The 20,820-nt window shown below is 36.0% G+C and overlaps 2 protein-coding genes across 2 annotated transcripts; both read left to right on the top strand.

Annotated features, from left to right (window-relative positions):
• Positions 1–7,872: 7,872 nt before the first annotated feature.
• On the top strand, positions 7,873–9,759 carry LOC107908170 (UDP-glycosyltransferase 73C4). Its single transcript, XM_016835421.2, has one exon. It carries the CDS (start codon positions 8,186–8,188, stop codon positions 9,665–9,667), a length of 1,482 nt encoding a protein of 493 aa, XP_016690910.1. The 5' UTR covers positions 7,873–8,185; the 3' UTR covers positions 9,668–9,759.
• A 1,966-nt stretch (positions 9,760–11,725) lies between these two features.
• On the top strand, positions 11,726–13,436 carry LOC107908169 (UDP-glycosyltransferase 73D1). The gene has a single exon (XM_016835420.2). The coding sequence runs from the start codon at positions 11,842–11,844 to the stop codon at positions 13,318–13,320; it is 1,479 nt and encodes a 492-aa protein (XP_016690909.2). The 5' UTR covers positions 11,726–11,841; the 3' UTR covers positions 13,321–13,436.
• Positions 13,437–20,820: the final 7,384 nt, after the last annotated feature.

Genomic DNA, 20,820 nt, shown 5'->3' with positions numbered 1-20,820 from the left:
ATTATAACCTATCTACAATTGAGATTCATAAGAGATTTACATAATCCCCTAAGATTACAAAATCAAAGTTTACCAAATTACATATATTCTAATATTACTTTCCATATTTATCAAGCAGCCCTAATTTTCCTTAAATACTCCACATGTTGTACGAATCAACTAATTCAAGTGGGCTGAATGAGCCCATCTATTCAATTGACATCCATGGAACACTTTTTATGCATTCATAATGGGTTTTAAGTGACATATACAGCCAAAACAAAGTGATTTCTGGATGAATGGATAAGATTAATGAAAATAAATTGGAATCTTATGTCTGCCTTGATTCACGATCAAAGTGTAGCCCAGTGCTGTTACTACAGTATACCCTGGGTCACACCAGGGATAGATACTGCCCATGTAATTTTGGTCTGATGTAAGACACTAAGACCTTTTATCACCAAAAGAAATAAAAAAGTGCACCCCTGATTTATGGCCACAAAACTCGGTAACTTATGTCTGCCTTGGAGCACAAGGGTTGCATTGCACCTATGCAACTAATTCAGTTGGCCTTTTTGGTGCCTGGTTTACCAGATAGGATTGAGCTGACTAAAGCGCTGCTACCTAATAACCTTAATCCCGGGTCGATGGTTTTAAAAGAAAAGGAAGAACACACGAGAGATGGTATCATATAGTTACGTGGTTAATTCTTTTGACGAATAGGAATCAAGATACGTTGAAGAATTTACGAAGGCAAAAGGGGATCAGATTTGGTTTATTAGTCCCTTAACACTTTGTAACAAAGGCGCATTAGATATGGCTCAGAGAGGAAACAGAGCCTCGGTTGATGTAGTCCAGTGCTTGTAGTGGCTTGAATCATGGCCACAAAGCTCTATGTCCCCCTTGGAACTGATTGAATTGGCCTTAGGCTTAGAAGCATCAAACAGGCCATTCATACGGATTCTAGGAGAAGGATATAAATCAGATGAGTTCAAGAAATGGTTGTCTAAGAAGAATTTGAGGAGAGAAACAAAGGGAGAGGCCTTTTAATCCATGGATGGACACCCAGCTTTGATATTATCTCATACAGCAATAGGAGGGTTGTTGACTCACTGTGGTTGGAACTCAGTGCTATAAATTTAGCAAAGGAGGCATTTGAAAACAAGGGATCTCCTTATCTCATTGTCAAACGGCTAATCAAAGATATGTCACAAATCAGTGGGAGGAATGCTGAGGCCTAACAGAGTTTAAAACATCCATATCAGGCAACTTTGTTATATTTTGCTTTGCTCAACCAGGCTGCAAAGGGCTTTCGCATAGAAATCTACAGCTTGTGATACATCATTCTTACGGTTTATAATGGTCTTCTCTCAATTAGCCCCATAAGATGATTAATGTCCTTAAACATAGATCAAACTCTATTTCTCATGCTTCAATTAAAACCGAATACCTTCCACTGTAGCTCCACTGCTGCACTCAAGAAGATTCTAGTAAAGGGTCCAAAGCATTCATGATACCTTTAAGAAAAGTCAGAACTACTTTTCCATTTTCCCTTTAGACTTAGCAGAAACTACCCGGAAGTTTACAGCAGTACCAAAGGATGTTCTGTTGATAAGTTAAATTAAAAAGGGGTTGAAAAGTCAAAAATGGTGGGAGGTGCAATTGGCACCGAAAGAAAAAAAAATAGTTGGCAAGTTGTTTAAAGTTGAAAGGGATAATTACAATTTTGGTCCCTAATTTTTAGGCCATTTGCAAGTTAGTCCCTGAACCTCAACTATAAATAGGCCTAACCATTTCTCATTTCAACCATCCCAACCAATCTTTCTCTCTTAGTTTTCTCTCTTCTCCCATTTGAGAATTCTCAAGGAATTCTATTTGTTTGTAATATTGTGAAGATAGTAAAGTTATCATCTGGTGTTAGTGCCCGAGGACGTAGGTATAATTTACCGAACCTCGTTAAAACTCTTGTGTTCTTTCTTGTCCTATTTTTCTTTCAATATTTGAGGGTATAATAGTAGTATTTAATTGTGCTATTAAATTACTATAGAAGGGATATTCTGACTAAGGAAAGACTTGGTATTTAAGAGATCCATGTGATCCACCTCTCTTCCCTGGGAATTGAACTTTGTGTGATTTTTTAGTACAATAATTTACACGCTTCCGACCCTATTGGAACAACAAGTGGTATCAAGAGCCGAAGGTTAATCGTAGTATGCTCTGTGGTTGCAGTTTAAACTGATCTTCCACATCAGAAAAGATTTCCTTAGGTATATTGAAAGATTATGGAGAAAACGGTCGGTGTAGGAGCTTCAACATCGTCCATGTGGACAAGACCGACAATTGCAAATGCAAGATTGGCCGTGGAGATCTTTGATGGCACGGGCCATTTTGGTATGTGGCAAAGTGAGGTTCTAGATGCCCTTTTTCAGCAGGGTCTAGACATTGCAATTGATGAAGAGAAACCAGATGATGTACAGGAGAAAGATTGGAAGGCGATCAATCGGTTGGCATGTGGCACAATTCGATCATGCCTTTCTCGAGAGCAGAGGTATGCTTTTTCAAAGGAGACTTCTGCAAATAAGTTGTGGGTGGCACTTGAAGAAAATTTTTTGAAGAAAAACAGTCAAAATAAGCTCCACTTGAAGAAAAGACTGTTTCGCTTCACATACGTCCCAAGTACCACAATGAATGATCACATCACCAAATTTAATCAGTTAGTCACTGATTTGCTGAATATGGATGAGACATTCAAAGATGAAGATTTGGCTTTGATGCTGTTGGGGTCACTTCCTGAGGAGTTTGAGTTCCTAGAAACTACTCTACTTCATGGCAGGAGTGATATATCTCTGAGCGAAGTCTGTGCGGCCTTATACAGTTATGAACAGAGAAAGAAGGACAAACAGAAAAACTCAATCAGAGATACAGAAGCTTTAGTAGTCCGAGGTCGTTCATATACTCGGAAGAAAACTCAAAAGGGGAGATCAAAGTCAAAGTCCAGACTCGGGAAAGATGAATGTGCTTTTTGTCATGAGAAAGGCCACTGGAAGAAAAATTGTCCAAAGCTGAAGAATAAGGGAAAAGCTGCTGTAGATGCTTGTGTTGCAAAGCATGATACTAGTGACTCTGAACTATCACTGGTTGCATCATCATCGTCGTTCCATTCAGATGAGTGGATATTGGATTCGGGTTGTACCTATCATATGTCCCCTAACCGAGAGTGGTTCTCTGATTTAGTAGAACTAAATGGAGGAGTTGTTTATATGGGCAATGACAATGCCTGTAAAACTGTTGGGATAGGTTCAATCCAATTAAAGAATCAAGATGGATCAACCAGAGTTCTGACTGATGTTCGGTACGTGCCCAGTTTGAAGAAAAATCTCATCTCATTGGGAGCCTTGGAATCCAATGGTTCAGTTGTTACTATGAGAGATGGGATTTTGAAAGTGACATCTGGCGCACTTGTGATATTGAAGGGCATCAGGAAAAATAACTTGTATTACTACCAAGGTAGTACAGTTATTGGAGCAGTCGCTGCAGCTTCCGGTAACAAAGACTTGGACTCAATGCAGTTGTGGCATATGAAGTTGGGACATGCCAGCGAAAAATCCTTGCAAATTCTGGCAAAGCAAGGATTGTTGAAAGGTGCAAAGGCTTGCAAATTAAAATTTTGTGAGCACTGTGTTCTGGGAAAGCAAAAGAGAGTGAAATTCGGCACTGCTATCCATAATACAAAAGGTATTTTGGAATATATTCACTCAGATGTGTGGGGGCCTTCCAAAACACCTTCGTTGGGAGGAAAACACTACTTTGTTACTTTTGTTGATGACTTTTCCAGAAGAGTTTGGGTGTATACCATGAAAACTAAAGATGAAGTGCTTGGAGTTTTTCTTAAATGGAAAACTATGATCGAAAACCAGACTGGCAAGAAAATCAAGCGGCTTAGGACGGACAATGGAGGGGAATATAAAAGTGATCCGTTCTTTGATGTGTGCCAAGAGTATGGTATTGTTCGACACTTCACAGTTAGGGATACACCACAACAGAATGGAGTGGCAGAGCGTATGAATCGAACATTGCTGGAGAAAGTTCGATGTATGTTGTCCAATGCTGAGTTGGGCAAGCAATTTTGGGCTGAGGCTGTGACATACGCTGGCCATCTTGTTAATCGTTTGCCATCATCTGCATTAGAAAGAAAAACTCCTATGGAGGTATGGTCTGGAAAACCGGCTACAGATTATGATTCCTTACATGTGTTTGGATCCACTGCATATTACCATGTGAAGGAGTCAAAGTTAGATCCGAGGGCAAAGAAAGCTCTCTTTATGGGAATCACTTCTGGAGTGAAGGGATTTCGTCTTTGGTGCTTAAGCACAAAGAAAATGATCTGTAGCAGAGATGTTACCTTTGATGAATCTGCCACATTGAAAAAGGTAGCAGATAAAGATATTCAGACGAGCAATACTCCACAGCAGGTGGAGTGTACTCCAAAACAGGTGGAGTTTGAGCAGATGGGGATTTGCCCAGTTAATAAGTCTAATTCTCCAGCCACAATGGAGGAATTAGAGGTTGAAGAGGTTCTGACCCAAGAACCACTAAGTACACCAGAACCAGTTGCAGTTGCAAGGCCACGGAGAGAAATTCGTAAACCTGCTCGATTTACTGATATGGTGGCCTACGCCCTTCCCGTTGTTGATGATATTCCTATCACTTATCAAGAAGCAATGCAAAGCTTAGAAAGTGATAAATGGAAAAGCGCCATGGATGAAGAAATGCAGTCTCTCCGGAAGAACAATACTTGGGAGTTGGCGCAATTACCGAAAGGTAAAAGGGCAATCGGATGCAAGTGGGTATTCGCAAAGAAAGATGGATCTCCTAGCAAGAAGGATATTCGCTACAAGGCAAGATTGGTAGCTAAAGGCTACGCTCAGAAGGAGGGAATTGACTACAATGATGTATTTCCCCTGTTGTGAAGCATTCCTCCATTAGAATTTTGTTGGCCTTGGTAGCACAGTTGAATTTGGAGCTAGCTCAACTTGATGTTAAGACGGCTTTCTTGCATGGTGAGTTAGAAGAGGAGATCTATATGACTCAGCCAGAAGGATACACAGATGCTGGTGGTAGAAATTGGGTTTGTAAGCTTAACAAATCGCTATATGGATTGAAGCAATCCCCGAGGCAGTGGTACAAGCGATTTGATAGCTTTATGAGAAGGCAGAAGTACACAAGAAGCAAATATGACAATTGTGTGTATTTGCAGAAGCTGCATGACGGATCTTTCATTTATCTACTCTTGTATGTTGATGATATGTTAATCGCTTCGAAGAGCCAAAATGAGATAGATAAGCTGAAGGCTCAGTTGAATCAAGAGTTCGAGATGAAAGATCTAGGTGAGGCCAAGAAGATTCTCGGCATGGAGATAAGTAGAGATAGACAGAGAGGCAAGCTTTGTTTGAATCAGAAGCAATATCTGAAAAAGGTATTACAATGTTTTGGTGTAAATGAAAACACAAAACATGTAAGTACCCCACTTGCTTCTCATTTGAAACTTAGTGCTCAATTATCTCCGAAAACTGAAGAAGAAAGAGAATATATGGCAAAAGTCCCATATGCTAATGCAGTTGGGAGTTTGATGTATGCGATGGTGTGTACGAGGCCTGACATTTCACAAGCTGTTGGAGTTGTGAGCAGGTATATGCATGATCCTGGAAAAGGACATTGGCAAGCTGTGAAATGGATTCTACGGTATCTTCAAAAAACCGTAGATGTTGGTTTAATTTTTGAACAGGATGAAGCACTTGGTCAGTTTGTAGTTGGATATGTTGATTCCGACTTTGCTGGTGATTTAGATAAACGTCGTTCAACTACGGGGTATCTGTTTACTCTTGCGAAAGCCCCAGTGAGTTGGAAGTCTACCTTACAGTCTACAGTAGCTGTGTCTACTACAGAGGCAGAATATATGGCAGTTACAGAAGCTGTTAAGGAGGCTATTTGGCTTAATGGATTATTGAAAGACTTGGGAGTTGTTCAAAGTCACATTAGTCTATATTGTGATAGTCAGAGCGCTATTCATTTAGCGAAAAATCAAGTCTATCATTCAAGAACCAAGCATATCGACGTAAGATATCACTTTGTGCGGGAAGTCTTTGAAAAAGGAAAAATTCTACTTGAGAAGATTCCGACAACAGATAATCCCGCAGATATGATGACCAAGGTGGTAACAACAATCAAGTTTAATCATTGTTTGAACTTGATTAACATCCTGAGAATTTGAGCACCTTTAGGTGTATGGCGCTCGAGAGCGCATTTGGAGGCACTACAAAAGATAGCTTTATCGAATTTGGGGAGTTGAAGGAAGTGTGTGAAGATGTGATTATCCTAATCAAATCTTCAAGGTGGAGATTGTTGATAAGTTAAATTAAAAAGGGGTTGAAAAGTCAAAAATGGTGGGAGGTGCAATTGGCACCGAAAGAAAAAAAATAGTTGGCAAGTTGTTTAAAGTTGAAAGGGATAATTACAATTTTGGTCCCTAATTTTTAGGCCATTTGCAAGTTAGTCCCTGAACCTCAACTATAAATAGGCCTAACCATTTCTCATTTCAACCATCCCAACCAATCTTTCTCTCTTAGTTTTCTCTCTTCTCCCATTTGAGAATTCTCAAGGAATTCTATTTGTTTGTAATATTGTGAAGATAGTAAAGTTATCATCTGGTGTTAGTGCCCGAGGACGTAGGTATAATTTACCGAACCTCGTTAAAACTCTTGTGTTCTTTCTTGTCCTATTTTTCTTTCAATATTTGAGGGTATAATAGTAGTATTTAATTGTGCTATTAAATTACTATAGAAGGGATATTCTGACTAAGGAAAGACTTGGTATTTAAGAGATCCATGTGATCCACCTCTCTTCCCTGGGAATTGAACTTTGTGTGATTTTTTAGTACAATAATTTACACGCTTCCGACCCTATTGGAACAACATGTTCAATTCATTTTCTAAATCGTAAGCTGAATTATATTTACCAGTACGATTTTCAGCCAACTTAATTTTCCCACTGTTGAATGCCTTCAGTTTTTTAAGAGTGTCGACATCCATGATGCTGACATTTTTATTTATATTTTGGTGCAAAGTAAAAAGGATGTTGACAATGTGGAAACCTTTTTTGAAATTGACTTTATTTTGAAAATGAAGATGGAGTCATCACCTACTTTTTTTTACTTAGGTGTGATTCTTAGGTGTGATTGGATCACCATAAAACTTGGCCATTTTAGTAAAATATTAGATTTGTTAAAACGATAATATTCAGTCTTACAAATTCAAAAAAAGGGTTCGGAAGTCGGTTATGCACGAGGAATGATTAGCATTCTCGTTACACCCAAAATTAATACCTAATTGATTAGGTAATGTCTTAGTATCAACTGAAAATTTGAAGAGAATTTAAAATACGATCCCTTTTTGTATTAAGACATTACTTAATTAAACTAATTTTTGCGAAAAGGGCTTATTTCAGGTTAATCGAGAAGAAATGATATGTCTCGTAAATTAGGACACAATGCCTTACATCCTCAAGGACAAGAATAAAAGCCATTTGTTTGTTACTTAAATCTCGTTTTTTTTTTGAAATAGATATTCGACTATTTCGGTTTCAGAAAGAAGCCATATTCGATTATTTGGTTTTGTTTTATTATTGGGCCCGGGCAAGATTGGGTTCCTATAGACAATGTTGAGATTAGAATTTAAATACAATAATGGTATGGATCCATTGGACTAAGCTCAAAATTTTTAGGTTTTTTTAAAGTATACTAGATTATGAAATTTGTAAGATTAATCTGGTGCATCTCTTTTAATTTCAATTGTTTTTAGTTAAAGATGATAATAGAAATCCAATTGTTTTTATTGAACTTATTATTATCTGGATGCCTGTTTGCTAGCTACGTTTTACTTTTCATTCATATTAGTCGTTGTCGTGTGTTTGTAAACCTTTGACAATGGCATGTTGAACATCCAAGGCGAAATTCAAGTAGAACGGAAGTAAAAGTATTCAGTTGGTATTTATGAATCAGTCAAACTCAAAATCAATTCCATTACGCATGTGCAAACTATTAAACCATGTATAAATATAACAGCAAAAATGAGCAGATGAAAGAACCAACAAAAATAAAACCATATTTGCCTGATAAGTTATCTGCCATCCTTAAAATCTCCAATTAGCAATGGCCTTGAACTCTACCAAACCTCATTTCGTATTGATACCCTTTATGTGCCAAGGGCACCTTCTTCCCTTGATAGACATAGGCAGGCTATTGGCTGACCGTAATGTAATCGTTACTATAATTACCACACCTCAGAATGCTGCTCGTTTTAGTGCAGGCGTCAATCGCGACATTGAATCCAAGCTATCCATCTCAGTTCTTGAACTTCGATTCCCGGCTGCAGAGGCCGGTTTGCCAGATGGGTGTGAAACAGTCGACAATCTCCCATCCATGGACCTCATGAGCAACTTCCATGCTGCAATGAGCATGCTGCAGGTGCCACTGGAGAAGCTATTACGTGAGCTAAAGCCTTGTCCAAACTGCCTAATACATGATAAGCACTTCACTTGGATGGGTGAAATCGCCTCCAAGCTTCAGATTCCAAGGATTTTATTTGATGGAAAAAGCTGTTTCACTCATTTGTGCAGTCATAACATAAGCACTTCCAAGGTCCATGAATGTGTCTCCGAAGGAGAGCCTTTTGCTGTGCCGGGACTGCCCGATCAAATCGAATTCACTATAGGGCAGTTACCTGGAAACCTCAATCCAAGATCAAACATGAAAGAGCTTAGTAAGAAGATAATAGCAGCTGAAGAAGGAGCTTACGGATCAATAGTAAACAGCTTCGAGGAGTTGGAAGCCGAATATGCGAAATCATATCAAAAGATCAAAGAACATAAAGTGTGGTGCGTAGGTCCTGCGTCATTATGCAACAGGGATAACATTGATAAAGCTAAAAGAGGTAACGAGGCTCTAACAGATGAAAACCAATGCTTGAAATGGCTTGATTCATGGCCTGCAAGCTCAGTAATCTATGTTTGCTTTGGAAGCCTCAACCGTTTAACACCTCCTCAGTTAATGGAACTAGGTTTTGCCTTGGAAGCATCAAATAAACCCTTCATTTGGGTTATTAGAGGAGGATATAAAAGAGAAGAAATAGAAAAATGGTTTGCCGAAGATGGATTCGAAGAAAGGGTAAAAGGAAGAGGCCTTTTGATAAGAGGCTGGGCACCGCAACTGTTAATTTTATCACACCCCTCCGTTGGAGGATTTTTGACACACTGTGGGTGGAATTCCACACTTGAAGGAATCAGTTGTGGGGTGCCAATGATAACATGGCCCTTGTTTGCCGAGCAGTTCTTTAACGAGAAGCACCTTGTGCAAGTACTGAAAGTTGGTGTTAGAGTTGGTGTGGAATTTGTGGTGCATATGGGGGTGGAAGATAAATATGGGGTGCTGGTGAAGAGTGAAGATATTAAAAAAGCTGTTGAGAGTTTAATGGATGAAGGAAAGGAAGGAGAAGAGAGAAGGGAAAGGGCAAGAAACCTAGCCGAGATGGCGAAGAAAGCTGTTGAAGAAGGAGGGTCTTCTTATCTTAACATTGCACTACTGATTGAAGATATCAAGCAACAGGAAACCATAGCTGGTCCAGATGTAGCATGAGACCAGAAGGTCACAAATTCATTTGTAACTTGTTCATTTACAATGATTCAAAATCTTGTTGTATTACCAATAAAGAAGGTCTAATTATATTGCCCTGCTATTGTCTTTCTGTTCATTTTTAAGTTCAAACTTAGTCAACAATATATGTTGTTCGGATTTGGTTATCGGATGGAGGTTTCCAAAAAGGTTTCCAAACCTGCAAGTTCAAGCACGACCACCGACCGATGAATGCAGTAGCCCATCTGTTAGCCACAGAAGGGTTGAAGAACGGGGAACAAAGATTTATGAGAAACGGAGTAACTGGATATGCAGAAGAGGCAGTGGAAAGAGACCGGCGGGGGGTGGTGTTGCCAGAATGAGATTCCTTTGCTCCGATGTAGTAATCTGAAGGAGGAGAGTTTGGAGAAGAAAGGAAGCTGGAGAGTTTTTTAACGTTTCTGGAAAAGGAACGAAAAATTAAAGAGGGGCTTTTACTCCAGTTGTAGTTGTTTTTCAGGAGTTTTGCTGATTAATTTTTAAGGCTGTTCATATGGACGGTTCTAGAGCAAACTCTTGCTGCTGGGTTATTGGGCTTATTGGGAAGGCTCATTTTGATTGTATAGCCCGTTTGTTGTTTCTGGGCTTTGTTTTGAAATAAATGAATGCATAAATTTTTTTTCAAGAGGAATAAAATATAGATAATAAAATTATAATTTTTTTAAAAATATTAAATAAGAATAAACTATAAAATTGTCCTTTTCGCCCGATCCAACCTTGAGATTTCATTTGTTGCTGGACTCGCTCTTTCAACTTAGACTTACACAAATCAAACACTAAAAATAAAAATGAAATGAAAAGACTCAAAATAAAATATCAAGAAAATGCAAATGAATTAACATGCTATACTACTTAGAGATGTATTCTATATGCAATGCAATGAAAAATATATAAATAAAAACATTAGTTAATTATGAAGTTGCGTCTTTGTAAGCTCTTTCTTTTTCTTTTTTTAACGTCTTCAGCTAGACGTTCTTAAATGTTATTTTATCATCGAAAGATTCGAATAATGGCTTGACTTAGTAAAATCTAACATTTGGCACAAATTGAAAGCTAATACAATTTTAGAGTGTTGATTCCCCTTCAAATATTTAACCAACCATTCCTAAACTCACTATAATTCCAATACAATAAAAGTAAAAAATTCATGGAAGAAATTCTAGTACCCTCGATTTTTCATGAAACTCAAAGTTATTTGGAGTAAATATAAAATTAATATGTATAGACTCAACAAAATAACTATTGTCTTGCCCTATTATTTCCTCCTTAGCCCTTTCCTTTGTGATTTCATTTTCTATTTTCTCTTTGACTTTACCGAAAATCTCAATAACATTTTCATTGTCTTCTTTAAATTAGACAAATCATTTTGATAAACTTCGTTTGTTGGTTATGAGGTTAGGAAAAAGCTACTATAGCAATGTTTTTAAAGCAAAAATGGAAAAAAGTTTATATATGTCAAGCTTGAAGATTGATTTATATGTGAGATAAAAAAACTAGTTTAATCTATTTTTTAAAGATAAAATTAGGCAGGATTGTTTAAAACATTTTGCTGTAATAACGACAATTTTATGAAATTCTAACAATACAAGTAATTAAGATAAGAAAGCCCTGAACGAGTAAAAGGTTTGTTGAAGAAAATTAATAAAAATAAATAAAAGTAAATCAATGGAAACAGCGGTGAAAACTTGTCACCATTGATTGTAATTGTTTGAACATTGTGTGATTTCTGGAAATCCTGTCAACATCAAAACTCATCTAGATAAAAGAAATATCGACCCTAAATAACCCAACCAACCAATACTGGGTACCATGATTATGGCTTAAAACCATATGTTACCGTGGAGTTGGGTAATTAAAATCATGTGCTGCACAAGGTTGGGTATAGACTTTTTAAATGAATTGAAAATCCAAGTCAATTTTAATTAATTTTATTAGATTAGAAAATTATAAGAAGGTAGATGTTTTTTTTGACATACTAAAAAAAGTGCTGTTTTCTTTTTCGGAATAATTCAAACTCGGGCTCACCTTATAAGTCTTGCAATTGGTGCCAATCCTCCTGCAAATATTAAGCTTTTTATTAGGCCTAATCGATCCATCCTTGGCATCCGTTGTTTGTTTCCAATATTTCTAAAGACTCTATGGCTTCCGTGACGGCCAAGCAGCTACACTTTGTGTTAATCCCGCTGATGGCACAAGGTCATATGATTCCGATGGTTGACATGGCTCGGCTTCTTGCAGATCGAGGGGTGATCGTAAGCTTGATCACTACTCCCCGAAATGCGTCGAGATTCGACACAGTCATCGAACGAGCTTCTGAGTCAGGGCTCCGGGTTCGGCTAGTGAAAATTCCATTTCCATGCCAAGAAGTGGGACTTCCAATTGGATGCGAGAATCTCGACACTTTATGTTCCAGGGACCTATTGAAAAAGTTCTACAATGCACTTGATTTGTGGCGAGAACCATTGGAACAATTCCTGGAACAGCAAAAGCCACAACCAAGCTGCATAATATCAGACAAGTGTCTTTCCTGGACCTCAGAAACCGCTCAGAAGTTTAACATTCCCAGGATTGTTTTTCATGGGATGGGCTGCTCTTCATTGTTGAGCTCTCACAATGTGAAGCTACACAAGGCTCATCTTTTCGTTGCCTCGGACTCGGAGCGCTTTCGGGTTCCAGGATTGCCACAAAAAGTGGAGATAACAAGGGCTCAGCTTCCCGGTACCTTTGTTAGCTTGCCCGACTTGGACGATACTCGCAACAAGATGCAAGAGGCTGAAATGAATGCTTATGGTGTTGTGATAAACAGCTTCAATGAACTCGAGCATGGATGTGTCAACGAGTACCAGAAGGCAATAAAGAAAAAGGTTTGGGCCATTGGACCAGTTTCTTTATGCAACAGAATAAACTTGGACAAGTTTGAACGAGGCAACAAAGCATCAATCAATGACAACAAATGCTTGAAATGGCTCGACTCTATGAAAACAAGGTCAGTTATTTACGCTTGTTTAGGCAGTCTATGCCGTCTCGTTTCAGCACAATTGATAGAGCTGGGGTTGGGTCTAGAAGCATCACAACAACCGTTCGTTTGGGTAGTCAAAACAGGTAATCAGCGAGCTAATGATGAGTTGGAGAAGTGGTTTTCAGAACATAACTTTGAGGAGAAAATTAAAGGGAGAGGACTTATAATCAAGGGTTGGGCTCCCCAAGTTCTTATTTTATCCCACCCTGCAATAAGAGGGTTCTTAACTCACTGCGGTTGGAATTCAACTTTAGAAGCCGTATGCTCGGGGGTGCCAATGATAACATGGCCACAATTCTCCGAACAGTTCTTTAACGAGAAACTGATTGTTGAAATTCTAAAAATAGGTGTTGGGGTTGGGGTTGAGATCCCTGTTAGATGGGGTGAAGAAGAGAAACTTGGGGTGCTGGTTAGGAAAGAACAGATTGAGACAGCCATAGATATGTTGATGAATGGCGGAGAAGAAGGCGAAAAGAGGAGAATGAGAGCTCGAGAACTTGCGGAAATGGCGACAAAAGCAGTAGAAAATGGAGGATCATCCCATCTCAACCTGTCACTCTTGGTGCAAGACATTTTGGAGCAAGTCAATCAACTATAGCCAGCCAATGTATATATTTTTTAAAGTAAAATCCCTTAAATAGATGAAAACGAATGTAAAAGGCTGCTTTCTTATCTCGAGGTAACAAAAATATCGCATTCCGTAAGTTAGTACACGACGGCTCGAATTCTCGAAAATAAGCTTGTCTTTTATTTTTTTTATATTAAATCTCACGTATTTTAATTTTAAAAGGATATTTGGTCATTTAGATTCAACGAGAAAATCAAAACCCCCGTAAGTTAGGGCATGACTCCTCAAATCTCTAAATACGAAATATTGCCTATTTTAAAAATTTTCTTTTTTAATAATAACAAATGTAAAATTTTAAACGATGAATATTTATCTTATTTGGGGTATAGTATAAAAACAACTATGGATAAATACGTTTAAACGTGATTCATGACGTGATTTTAACGAAATAAGATAAAATGGTAATGTAGAAAATGAAATGATGATATACGAATAAAATGTCGTGCTAATAAATGACAATAATATGAATATACTAATAAACAGTTCATAATACATATAATGGAGACAATCACATAATATATACTAGACAATACCAATTTTAATAAAACAAGGACAAGGAAATAAATACATAAATAAATATAGAGGAAAATAGTTTATAAAATATTGAAAATAAAGGACCAAATTAAAATGTAAATGAAATTAGGGGTGCAATTTATAATAAAATACATAAATAGATAATAATAGATAATAGATAATAAAATAAAATAAATGAATAGATGACCGAAAGAAAAAAATAAAATAAAAAAATAAAAAATTTGAATGTAACAAAAAGTAAAGAAATAATAAATAGGCAAATAAATAAATAAATAAATAAATAAAAGAATTAAATTAAATGAAGGACTTAATCGTAACCCAAATTAAATTTAAAGGATAAATTAAGATAAAGTAAATAAATAAAAGACTAAAATGAAAAGCGTGAAAACAAGCGAGGACCAAATAAGCAAATAACTCGATCCTCCGAACACATGTCCCTTCTCCAAGAGATCAGCGAACCAAGGACTAAATTGAAACACACGAAAATCATGTGGTATAATTTCTAAAAATTAAAAGAAAAGGATTAGGACCCAATTGTAAACCGCTTGAAAAGCGGAAGGACTAGGGTTGAAATTATACCATAGTCCAAAAACACGCGGATCCTGAGGCTTTGGGTAAGGCCATCGGGTCGGGCCCCCAAAACGATGCCTGTAACACCCCTAACCCGTATCCGTCGCCGGATTGAGGTTACGAGGCATTACTAGATATATCACAATTCAAAACAGACTTTTGTTACATTTATTGCTTCATAATTTAAACTCATCAGGACACTTATTACATCTGATTTTAAACTTAAAATTTCTATATTAATATCATAGGTATATTTAAGATTATTCATATATATATACACGTCATTACACAACATATACCAAATATACATAAAAAAATAAAACCTTGATTATTAACCATTATGGCAGAATATACTAATGCTTAGTAGCAACCATGAGGCGCATTTAAATTCACTCAATATGAGCCATATCACATACTTAATTATCACTCATTTAAATCGGCATTGCACACTTTTAAAATAACGTAATTTAAAATTGAATATGTTTCTTTACCAATCATAAAAACCATGCACATATGACCTTGTTATTTTAAGCAAATTGAGCACAAATAATAACTAAGATTACACATTATTCGCATACTAATTTATATACATTAGATCGAGTTAAAAATTTCATACATATCAGGCAATCAATATAACATATAATACATAATACATTTATTTAAGTGTTTTAAATAAAATATCATGCTTATCATTTTAATATCATATCATATCATTAATCTTATAATCATATTCACTTTAATTATCAACTAAAGTAATCATGTGACATATTCATTATTTATCTTTTACCAACCGTACCTAATTAGCCAATCATTCAAGCATAATATTTGTGCATACATTTCCAATACAAACCAAATCAAAATAACCTATACACATTCGAACTTATATACATTCTTTTACTCCATTATTAAGCCAAATTATAAATATACATCAAACATCACAAACATTTATATATTCGGTATTAAACTTACTAATTTAAACTGTAAGCATATATTAAGCACACACACATGTATGACATGCATACTACTTAATTCATAAATTAAAATTTTATACATATCATTTCTCATTTTCCAAACTCAAATTCATACACTCATTTATAGCATAAAACATACTTTCGAATTAGGCCTAAATCATGACCTAATATACCTATTACTTTCAATGCAAGCTTAATCCATGACTTCGTTCAATCGATCATTAACAAAACATATTAAACAAGTCACACATAATCATACCATGATCGAATCTAAATAACTCAAGCATCAAATAAATCTATTATAATCAAAGGCACAGAAACTAGGCTTAATCAAAAGAAATAAGCCTTTCGCATGGCCATTTATATACATGTTCCAAAACTAACCAAAAACATAAGCAAGTCTATACATGCCATAATATCGAGTTCAAAAATTTATCAAAATACCCAAAATATGTCGATAGTGAGATATACTTTGCTGACGATCCCCGAGCTCGTATCGTGACTCCTAAATGTATAAAACAAAGGTAAACAAAAAACACACGCACAGTAAGCTTTTGCAACTTAGTAAGTCAGCTTAGTAAGTCGTAAACAAATATTATTCATTTTAACATTAATATCAAACCACTTTACCAAGTCAACCAAATCAAATATAAGTAAACATTTAACTTTATAAAGCTTAGTGCACAAATACTCAAATACTTGTATACTTAACATTTTATAATTTAAAACTAAAATAATAGGCCAAATCTTCTTATACCACCAAATCACTTATAAGCACGAACATGCTCACACATTATTCATATATCAATTAACTTTGAATCATCAATTCAATATACAACTTACCTTAATTTCATAGCATGATATAAATACATACCTGAACACTATTATTTCGATTTCACATTCGGTCTTCACTTATCATTGCCCGTTGAACCGTTCGAAATTAAAAAGGATACACGGATAATCAGAAAGCTCGTACAATGCCAACGTCCCAGACGTGATCTTACGTGTAATCACATACTGATGCCATTATCCTAGACAGGGTCTTAGACGTAAACACAAGTCGATGCCGACGTCCCAGACGTGGTCTTACACGAAAACACATATTAGAGTCATATGTCATGACATAAGTATCCTATCTATTCTTAGGGTTCTTACGAGGCTTTTAGGCGTTGATTATTGAACGAATCAAACTCGAAACGAAATTCCTATCTCAATAATCACATTCGGCCAAAACGTATAACAAATAAAATAATTTAATTTATCACTTATAATTTATATATTCTTGAATTTAACAACATTTAAATGCTTATCGACATACAAAATCAACTACTCGACTACTTTCGACTTCCCTCGATTTAATTCTGTTTTCCTCCGTTCTTGATCTAAATAAGTTCAAATTTAACTAATTTAACACACATTCACTCAATTTAATCCAAAAACACATAAATAGAAAAATTACCATTTTGCCCCTGACATTTCACATTGTTCACAATTTTGTCCCTATTTCACAAAATACAAAATAAACAAACTTTCATTACACAATAGCTTGGCCGAATATGCACTAAGCTCATATAAGTTCATGCATGTCATTTATTTCACATTTTAGTCCCTCAATTTATTATTTTTGCAATTTAGCCCTAATTACTCAAAATCATCAAAAATTCAATTACAACATATGTTTATCCATTTCATATCTTTTATTTTCTATCATTTAACAACAAAATAACAAGCTTTCAACAATGGAAAAATACAAAATCATCATCAAATTCAAAAATTCAAGCATGGGTCGAGTAGTATTCGAAGCAACGATCTCAAAAACATAAAAATCATCAAAAATCGAAACCGAAACAGACCTCAAATTGCTTGAACAAGTGCCAAATACATAGTTTCCTTATTTCTTTTTCTTTTCTTTCTGTTTTGGTTTGAAGAAAGATAAAGAAAACATGGCTTTTTAAGTTATGTTTATTTAATATAACATTATATTATACTATTATTATTTTTAAATTTTTATATTTAATATATAAAAACTATATATTAACCATCATGCCATCCACTACCTTTATTATTGGCTAAATTACAATATAAACCCTCCAAATTATAAAGACAACAACAATTAGGCACTTTCATATTTAACCACTAAATTTTCATTTTACGCGATTAAGCCCTTTTCTCAAATTAAGCACTCAAACAATAAAATTAATTCACGAAACTTTCACTCATGTAAATTTACACATAATAAACACAGAATAAAAATATTAAAATATTTTTCGAACTCGGATGTGTGGTCCCAAAACCACTGTTCTGATTTGGGCCAAAATTGGGCTGTTATAACGCCGTTTTGGGCGTTTGGGGGGCTGAGTGAAACGACGTCGTTTCACCTCCACTATTTAAGTTAATTTTTTTTAAAAAAATCAGTTCAGCCCTTAAAATAAATAAATAAAAAAACCAAAAAATCTCTTTTTTTCTCTGAAGCAAAACCCTATTCAGCCTACGAGTCCGGCGAGCCCAAGGCGGCCACCAGCGATGGGCTTCGCCATTCTCTGTGGCCAAAAAATATCGAAAATACCCCTTTTAGCCCATTTTAAACCTGAGTTTTAGATCAAGAAGGCAAATGCCTAAAAAAAAGAAAAAGAATAGAAAAGACTCGCCCTTTGGCCTTCTCTCTGTCAACTTTGACGCTGGAGAAAGTGTTCAACAGCCAGTATGCGAAGCGACACAGGTGAGTTTCTTTCTTTTATTTTTATTTTTTACATGTATCTAAAATATAACAGATATATAAAAAAAAACAAAGGAACCACCTTTTGTAATTTTTGTACGATTTCTCTGTGTATTTTTTCTTAAAAAAATTACAATTTGGTGAGGGCTTTTATAGCCATAGATACATGTGTTTGCTTTCTGCTACTGCTATTGTTTGTCTTCACTTCTTTTCTATTTCTTACGTTGTTTCTGCTTTCTTTTCTGTCATTTTTACAGGCGTTGACAAGGTCAACGGAGGGGAGAGCTCTTGAGGCATCAAGGGCGACGTTCGCGCTGACGGTGGCGGCTTAGGAACTAGGTTTTTTTTGTTTTTTTTCTGAAAATTTTGGGCTTTAGGATTTTGGTTAATTTTGGGCCATATTGGGACATTGGAAATTTGGGTCGTAAATTTTTGGACTTATTATTTACTTTATTTCTTGGTTTATTTTTGATGGGCCCAGGCAAATTTGGGCATTTATAGCTGCCCTTCTTTGCTCATTGTCGTGTAACGAGAATGAAGCAAAGACTTTAAAAAGGGCCAAATTTGTTTGGTCTTATAGAATCTCAACCTCTTTGGTGCTTCTCTTTTTCAAGTAGCTTTATTCTAACCCACTACAACTTTAGAGGTATAGGGTTTGTCGCTTCAATCTGCTCCACTGCTACTTTAGGGAGATAAGATTCGTAACTTGTAGTTTTAATCTGTTCCACTGCAACTTCAGGGAAATAAGATTTGTAGCTTCAATCTGCTCCACTGTAACTTCAGAGAGATAAGATTTGTAGCTTCAATCTGCTCCACTGCAACTTCAGGGAGATAAGACTTGTAACTTGTAGCTTTAATCTGTTCCACTACAACTTCAGGGAAATAAGATTTGTAGCTTCAATTTGCTTCACTGCAACTTCAGAGAGGTAAGACTTGCAACTTGTAGCTTTAATCTGTTCCACTGCAACTTGAGGGAATAAGATTTGTAGCTTCAATCTGCTCCACTGCAACTTCAGGGAGATGAAATTTGTGACTTTAATCTTTTCCACTATCATTTCAGGGGCATAGGATTTGTGACTTGTAGCTTTAATCTATTCCACTACAACTTCAGGGAAATAAGATTTGCATCTTCAACCTGCTCTACTGCAACTTCAGGGAGATAAAATTTATAGCTTTAATCTGCTCTACTACAACTTTAGAGAGATAAAATTTTCTATCTTCAATCTTTTCCACTGCAACTTCAGGGAGATAAGATTTATAGCTTTAATCTGCTCTACTGCAACTTTAGAGAGATAAGATTTGCTATCTTCAATCTTTTCCACTACAACTTTAGGGAGATAAGATTTGCTATCTTCAATCTGCTCCACTGCAACTTCTGGGAGATAAAATTTGTATATTCAAACTACTCCACTGCCAGTTCAGGGATATAAGATTTGTAACTTGTAGCTTTTATCTATTCTTCTGCAACTTCAGGGAAATAAGATTCGCTATCTTTAATCTGCTCCACTACAACTTTAGGGAGATAAGACTTATATCTTCAATATACTCCACTGTAACTTTAGGGAGATGAAATTTGTGACTTTAATCTTTTCCACTTCAACTTCAGAGAGATAAGATTCGTCACGGTGACCTCAATCCATTCCACTGCAACTTCAGGGGTATAGGATCTGTGGTTTCTCTGATCTGTTACACCATTTTCTAGGGAACATGACCTGTAGAATCTGTTTCATGGGCATATTTATGCCAAGCAATTATGATGTCATTATCAAAATGAATCAAATGCTCCTAATTAGATGTGTATGCAAGATATTTGCATAAATGCAGAATGTCATTTTTCGAGAATGATCCTTTTTAATGCTTAGGTTGACATTGCTCGTTGTTCATCAAGGTTCTATCACTGACGTATTACCCTGCCTTCTTTTTTTAGCTGGTGTTTTAGATAGAAAACCCGAATAAATAATCACAATTTAGACTACTCTTTTTCAAATATTTCCAACTCTTAAAATTGGTTAGCTTTGATTAGTGGTCCTGTTTCAAGTCCTCGTACTATTTATAAGACTTTTCAGAGTAATATGCAAAACTCCTTTTACTTGAATATTATTAGTCTATTAATCGTTATTTCAATGAAAAATGCTTGAAAAAAGATTGTAACAATAGGCGAGATTGAAATTTATTGGGAGTAAAGCTCCAAATGAATAAATTAATCAAAATAGCAAATTTTGCTAAAATACAAAATGAATAAGATGAAAATAAGTGCTCCAGATATCGTAGCATGAGCTTCTCCACACAAACTTCTCGATGACCATTTTGAGCTTGATATGTATTTAGAAGACATAACATATTCTGTTGATGCCCCAAGATGTAGCATCCCTTCTTGTTAATTCGGAGAGGACATGACTACCACATGCCCTATCTTTGATCAAAATTTAAATTGCCCTTTTCTGGGTTTTCAACTCAAAACCCCTTTGGTCTCAAGGCTCATTTTTACGAGTTTTCATCTTGGCCTTTCTTTTTTTTTTAAGTGAAACATTTCTTATCTGAATCCAAATTCACAGGATTAGGCAGGTTCTTGCCATCTATCTCGGTCAAAATCAACGCTCCTCCAGAAAAGACCTTATTTACCATATAAGGTCCTTCCTAGTTTGGCATCCACTTTCCTCTGAAGTCCTTTTGTATGAG

This window comes from Gossypium hirsutum, chromosome D09, assembly GCF_007990345.1.
Source record: "Gossypium hirsutum isolate 1008001.06 chromosome D09, Gossypium_hirsutum_v2.1, whole genome shotgun sequence".
Classification (NCBI taxonomy): domain Eukaryota; kingdom Viridiplantae; phylum Streptophyta; class Magnoliopsida; order Malvales; family Malvaceae; genus Gossypium; species Gossypium hirsutum.
The sequence above is the reverse complement of the archived record's forward strand: the minus strand, read 5'-3'. Positions and strand labels throughout refer to the sequence as shown.

Excerpts from the sequence above, each read along its gene's own strand:
- LOC107908169 (XM_016835420.2), top strand. The coding sequence starts at position 11,842 with ATGGCTTCCGTGACGGCCAAGCAGCTACACTTTGTGTTAATCCCGCTG.
- LOC107908170 (XM_016835421.2), top strand. The coding sequence starts at position 8,186 with ATGGCCTTGAACTCTACCAAACCTCATTTCGTATTGATACCCTTTATG.